Genomic DNA, 7,095 nt, shown 5'->3' on the forward strand with positions numbered 1-7,095 from the left:
ATAGAAAAAGTGCTCCATGCATAACTTCTTTGATGTGCTCAGGCGAATAGGCCATCCCATAATTTTGGGACTAAACACACCTGGAAAGATTCCATAAAATAAAACCTCTGCATTTTCAATCCCAGAGGAGTATAACACAATGTGGATGCTATCAAAAGAATTGTTGAAAGAATGAGAAAATCTGCTTTAGATGGGCAGGGTCTCACAAGGCAGTGAGCAATGAAAAGGAAAAGGAAGAAGAAAGGAAGGATGACAAAAACTCTCCACAGCAGCAAATGAATAAATGGGATTTGCTTCAATACAAACAAAATCGTTCCTGTAAATAACCTTGCCAACAACAATAATAACACCGGACAATCTTTTGGATACTCATTCTCTTCCTGCAAAACTGAAATCTCACTCTCAACATTCATTGATCACAAAACCCACTGAAAGAAATGTACAATAACAATTTTCATTCTGTTCAACTAACACCTCCCTCCAATAGGAGTTTTCCATTATGAGCCCCCAGGAAAAAAGAATAAGTGCTCCATGCATAACTTCTTTGATGTGCTCAGGCTAATAGGCCGTCCCATAATTTTGGGACTAAACACACACCTGGAAAGATTCCACAAAATAAAAGCTCTGCTATTTTCAATCCCAGAAGAGTATAACAATGTGGATGCTATCAAAAGAATTGTTGAAAGAATGAGAAAATCTGCTTTAGATGGACAGGGTCTCACAAGGCAGTGAGCAATGAAAAACGAAGAAGAAAGTTAGGATGACAAAAACTCTCCACATCAGCAAATGAATAAATGGGATTTGCTTCGATACAAACAAAATCTTTCCTGTAAATAACCTTGCCAACAACAATAATAACAACCGACAATCTTTTGGATACTCATTCTCTTCCTGCAAAACTGAAATCCCACTCTCAACATTCATTGATCACAAAATAATTGCAGCATTATCTTGTGAGGCTACTGGGGCTGCACAGGCAATCAATGGCTCGTAATGATCGGCACCCGCTGCGCACCATCCTACACCACAAATACTAATGTTAAAATACACCAAAAAATAACCATGGAATATCCCCAAAACGGAGGAGAATTAGAACTGTTCTTCCACTAACAGAGGGAGGTGCAATCTACACTGGGTTGGATAGTATGATTCAGAAACTCTGAATGCCTGTGTAAATACGGGTGCATTATGGATTGAGTGGATTGAAAATGGAAACTGGGTGATTGATGCAAAGATGCATTATATCTTGGGGTTACCCTGAATCCGAATGTGCATTGGGTGCATGGAAAATGGACACTAACACATATTGGTCTACATAAGGTGTTTAATGCACATTTAGGTTGTTGAGCTAGGCATGGTATATATGGTAAATATAAAGCACTATACAAGTGATTTAATGATTGGCTTATTGTTTTTTTCATCATGTTTATAGAATATTATACTATTCTTATCCACTCATCCAAAAAAACCAATAATTAACTTTCTACATAGTGCTTAATATTTACCTCGCATATATTGAATCCGTTCAATTAAAAACCAATAATTAACTTTCTACATAGTGCTTAATATTTACCTCGCATATATTGAATCCGTTCAATTAAACAACATTAACCTACTGAACCTTATTATCCATATCAAATTGAGATTTAGATATACAAGTGATTTAATGATTGGCTTATTGTTTTTTTCATCATGTTTATAGAATATTATACTATTCTTATCCACTCATCCAAAAAAACCAATAATTAACTTTCTACATAGTGCTTAATATTTACCTCGCATATATTGAATCCGTTCAATTAAAAACCAATAATTAACTTTCTACATAGTGCTTAATATTTACCTCGCATATATTGAATCCGTTCAATTAAACAACATTAACCTACTGAACCTTATTATCCATATCAAATTGAGATTTAGATAAGCATATGTTATAATCTATTTCTTTCCTGATAAAGATTATAATTTATAATGATGCCCAGCCTCTTTTTTTTTCCATGTGATGGACATACACGTCACAGATCTCATCAAATCAGGATGTAAAAACATTTCAGCTATCCATGTAATTATTTCAATGATATCAATCCAACTAACGGGGCACTGACAACAAGGCCATATTAACATGTCAATTAAGAAGTGCTGCTACAACAGAAAAATTACCTGTGCCTTTCATGAATAGGAAAACGGGAGGACCAGACACCTGGCCTCTTGGACTATGCGGAAGAAAAAACAAACAGTTTTCCTCTCCTACCATGGCATCACATCCATGAGCCTGAAGCTGTTACAAGTAAAGAGAGGCAACAAAATATTATGTTCAATCTCCTCCAAGTTAAGTGCCTTAAGGAAATCAGAGTGCACACAAGATGAAGTAGAAATTGTTGCGCATACCACAAATATTTCTCTTTCGAACTCTGAGGCCAGACTCTCAATGGCAATATCATCTCCAAACGCAGCAGCACGGCCTTCTCTGTTTTCATCCACTGACATAAGACCCTCTTGAGTATACTGCAGGGTGATGATGTCATATTCGCCATCCGAGTGCCCAGTGACAGACATGTACTTGGCCCAGCTAGCACCATCTCTCACAGTTATGCACTTTTCCTTGTAAACAGCTTCTGCAGCTGATTCTCTAAACAAAAATACAAAAGGCACCATACTAACCAGTTAGCATCAGCTAAGTTCCAAACCACCCAAATAATTTAACCTATCCAGACTAACTGTAATCATATATATCGTTACTGCATACAAAGAATTACAACCAGCTACATCAATTAAGCCCTGCACCATCAAATGGTTTGGCATGTGAGTTAATTTCCTGCTACTGGTAGATAAGATCAATGTGGCCAAACAAAAAGTACGATATTAGAAGAAAAATAAAAATGGGATTTGCCGGTGCATTCTAATTAGATCTGTCTGCTCTGTACTGCATTCTCATATTACTAAAGATGACATAAAAACGATATTAGAAGAAAAATAAAAATGGGATTTGCCGGTGCATTCCAATTAGATCTGTCTGCTCTGCACTGCATTCTCGTATTACTAAAGATGACATAAAAACAAAAGGAAAAGAAAACAGAAATGTCCACTTGAGTTCTTCTAAAAACCCTAAAGTACCATCGCCAGGAGGAACAGTAGAAACCAAAAATTCGCTAAAAACAAAAATATGGAGCAAATATGATCTCTGTTAGGTAAACTCTGCTACATCAGTGGAAGTTTATCACAACTCAATTGCTAGGTTTAATAATGTCACCTGGTCAAAAATGTGTTTGGATCCTGCATGAGCAAGAAAACTGGGTGATTTTCTTTCATATATGAATGGTCAGAAACCTAATGAAACTGTAATACGGGTAACTTTTATTATATATATATGAATGATAGGAAAGTGAAATGAAAAATGTGTTTGGATTCTGCATGAGCAAGAAAACTGGGTGATTTTCTTTTATATATGAATGGTCAGAAACCTAATGAAACTGTAATACGGGTGACTTTTATTATATATATATGAATGATAGGAAAGTGAAATGAATATCTAAATGCAAAGAAGTTGATCAGAAAACAAATGAAACTGTCCTCTGGATGATTTTTGTTGTAATGATCGGAAATCTAATAACGCTGTAATATGGATTAAAAAAAGGTGAAAAGAAAACCTAAATACAGAGGATAAAATTTATTTAAAGGCTTGGGTTGATTCTAACATTCTCTCCTTGGCATTATATAACTGGAAAGATGATCATTACCATAATTTTCCTTCAAATTTTGGCCAAATCGCTGATTTCAAAGTGAATCAGCAAAGGATATTATTTAATATAGAAGATCATTTAATTTTATTGTGATCATAAAATAGCTTAATATAATACAAAGTAAGAATACTTTCATAACTTTATAATTCTTAGGATTAATCAATATCTATATTAGCATTTTTTTTAATTATTTAAAAATATTAACATTAATCAAATCAAATACAATAAACAATACAATGTAATTAAAAAAAAATTATACTATGGTGAATAAGTAAATAAAATATTTTTTTAATATGATAATGAATTAAGAAATTAAGACTTTACACATTGAGATTTTAATAAACTTTAATAATCAAATTATTGAATAGAGAAAAATCTTTTGTCGGCCAACAAAAAAATTTCATACACCAATTTAGTTTCTAACTTAACTATAATCTTAAAATTAAATTATTATTATTATTATTATTATTATTATTTAAAATTATTTAATATCTCATCTTATATTTAAACTTCACCCAAACATAATTTAAATGAATTAAAATAATAATAATAATAAATATTCAATATCAATTTCAATATATAAAACACAAATTCAATATTCTAATATATATAAACAAATATAAAATCCAAATAGAAAATATTATTTTATATATAAATCAATATAACATGGAATAAAACTAGAACATAAACAAAATAGTTTATATATTACATTTGCAAGGACATATAGGGTAAAAATGGTGATATAGATATACAGCAGAGACAGAAAATAAAATTGCAAATATAAAACAGAAACAGGAAAAAATGAACTGCAGACCACAGCAAAACGCAGTTAAAATCTCATCAAATTGCATTTTGGTGATTCATTGACAGGAAATTGAAAAAATAAACAGGAATGCAATTTTACGGTGACAAGTTGATTTGCTTATCAAATACAGTTATAAGTATTTAGACTAAATGTATATTGATCATATTTTTTTAAAAATCAATCTAAATTATTTAAATTAAATGTATATCTTTTTTAGAATTAATTTAAATAATCAATTTAAAAATAAAAAATCAGATTCTTATCCATTTTAAGTTAGAAATAAAAAACTTTCTTAATTGAAATAAAAAACTTTCTTAACTTGAAATAAAAAGTCTAACTAATTAAATTAATAAAAATTAACATTAAAATTGTAAAAACCAGACACCAAAAAAACAACAGATCTTCATCCATATTAAACTGAAATAACAAACCTAGCTAATTAATATAATAAAAATTAAAATTAACACTAAAATTGCAGAAACCAGAAACCATCAAATTTAACGAAAAGGTCAGATTTGAAATTTTAACTGCCTAAAATCACCACAGCAAACCACATTGGGGTGATTGAAGATTCATTAATTGAGACAGACAAGCAAAAGAAAGCAGGAGAAAAAAAAAATCAGTGAGCATACCTACTGACACCCACTTGCATCAGTTCTTTAATGGAAGCATCGAGGGCCTGTCGATCTGCCTTCCCAGCCAAGAGCTTTACCTCCTGCACAATGTGTACACCCCAGCCGGCATCAAGATCCGGCGCATAAAGATGCTTGATCGCCATATCCGTCTGGTCCCTCGGACAAGCCCCAGCCTCATAGTCCTCGCTGAACCTCTTCACGACCCTGCGCCTCAGTTCGCTGGGGCAAATCGTTCCGAGCTGCATTGACCTGAGCGCGGCAGTGAAGAGGCAATTCCCGTCAGCCTCTACATCTCCCCCATGGAAAAGCCAGTAGAGTGCCGAGATGGACGATTTGGAGGGGTGCTTCCAGTAAACTCCCCGGCAGCTCAGCCTTCCTAGGGCTCTCCTCTGTTCCTCCCGGAGCCCTGCCACGGTCTCCCACTGTATCATATTATTTTTATTATTTTCCTCATTTTCCCCTTTTTCTTCCTTCTGCAACTCCACCAGCAATTCTGTCTCGAATTCTTTGGGATCTTCACGCCATGGGGAGGTAGGCTGGAATCCTTCCAAGACAGATCCCTCGTATAGCTTCCCCATTGATCTCAGGGCAGATGCAGAGAAGCTCTTCCAATATATTGATAGAAAGCATACACAGGATCTCACTGAGTACACAAATTGCATGAATCTGCCGGGCCTGGCGAAAGAGCTCACAAAGAAAAGATAACTTTCACTTCACACTCTCAGCGCCATTCATTTACCAGACAACGCCCCACAAGAAAAGCAAAGCTATGCAACGACAACACGCAAGTTACAAATCTGTACAGCACGACCAGAGGCGTTTACGGTGGCAGCCAGATCTAAACCAAAACCGAGGATTTGTTGTAGGGTTAGGAATGTAACCCCTGGGTTTTCTCCAACTAGCCGTTTCAAGAAAACGGTCAAATTGCCATCTGATTTGCGCTTGCCACGTGCACGATGTCGCGCTGGCATCCATGATCCTTGTCCTTCCTACCACGTTTGGAGGGTAGTTGGTCGTTTCTTTCCGTTTAATTACTTTAGTTTTGTCAGTTGAGTTGTCGCCGAGCTGTTCGTGAATAGATTATAGTATTTGTATTACTATTAGTGTGGTTTCACAAGTGAGCGTTATATAGATTTATTGTGGGCTAAATGATTTAGATTTAAATTTAAATTATGGTTATTTTAAAATTGTTTTTGGTTTTTGTAATGTTATCTCAAGTTTAATAATATTTTAATTGGGTTAAATTATATAAAATAAAAATAAGATTATATTTTGATTCGAACGAATTATATAAAAATAAAAATAAAACTAGCTTAGATTTATTTTAATTTTATATCTACTAAGTCTTTTTTTTCTTTTTCTTTTTTTAAATTTGGTTTATTTTAGGATCTAATTTGTCTACAATTTCACAGGGATTCATTAAAATCAGAAGTTTGACTAGTGAACTTTGCACAATCCAAGTGCCTTGTGGATTTTTTAGGGCGTTGAATCCATATATGCACTCAAAAAACCAGTTTAAACAACACAAATCAAGATTTCACCACAATTTTTTCACAGATTCCAACCAAAAATCCTCCCAAAACTCCAAAAAGTTGCACTTAAAGACAACTCTTTTTTTTTTCACATGATTCTACCATGAAACTCAAAAAAGTTGCACTTAAAGACAACTCTACCAAGCCTCCACAGGAATCAAATTTATTTTCACTCTAATAGAGATTTTCACCTTAATGGATTTGATCCCTTTTGGCCTTTAGTAAGTCCAGAGAGTCCAGATGGATCTAGGCTTGTTTTATAATTGTGTCAAAAAAATACTATTATAAGTAATTTAGTGATTAATCAATGGTAATGATAGTTATTAAATGTATGTTGAATCATCAATTTATTTATTTTTTCAATTATATTATTTGAAATTATT

At 33.6% G+C, this 7,095-nt stretch overlaps 1 protein-coding gene across 1 annotated transcript; it reads right to left on the minus strand.

The window, feature by feature from the left end:
• Nucleotides 1-604: 604 nt before the first annotated feature.
• Nucleotides 605-5,982, minus strand: LOC149218834 (uncharacterized). The gene is made up of 4 exons (XM_089384157.1): nucleotides 5,178-5,982; nucleotides 2,389-2,629; nucleotides 2,161-2,278; nucleotides 605-1,019 (listed from the first exon to the last, which is right to left on the minus strand). The coding sequence occupies exons 1-4, from the start codon at nucleotides 5,840-5,842 to the stop codon at nucleotides 928-930; spliced, it is 1,116 nt and encodes a 371-aa protein (XP_089240283.1). The 5' UTR covers nucleotides 5,843-5,982; the 3' UTR covers nucleotides 605-927.
• Between the last annotated feature and the right edge of the window lie 1,113 nt (nucleotides 5,983-7,095).

Source organism: Pinus tabuliformis, chromosome Q (genome assembly GCF_031772625.1).
Source record: "Pinus tabuliformis cultivar Carrire ecotype Pingquan chromosome Q, CPIR1, whole genome shotgun sequence".
Lineage (NCBI taxonomy): Eukaryota > Viridiplantae > Streptophyta > Pinopsida > Pinales > Pinaceae > Pinus > Pinus tabuliformis.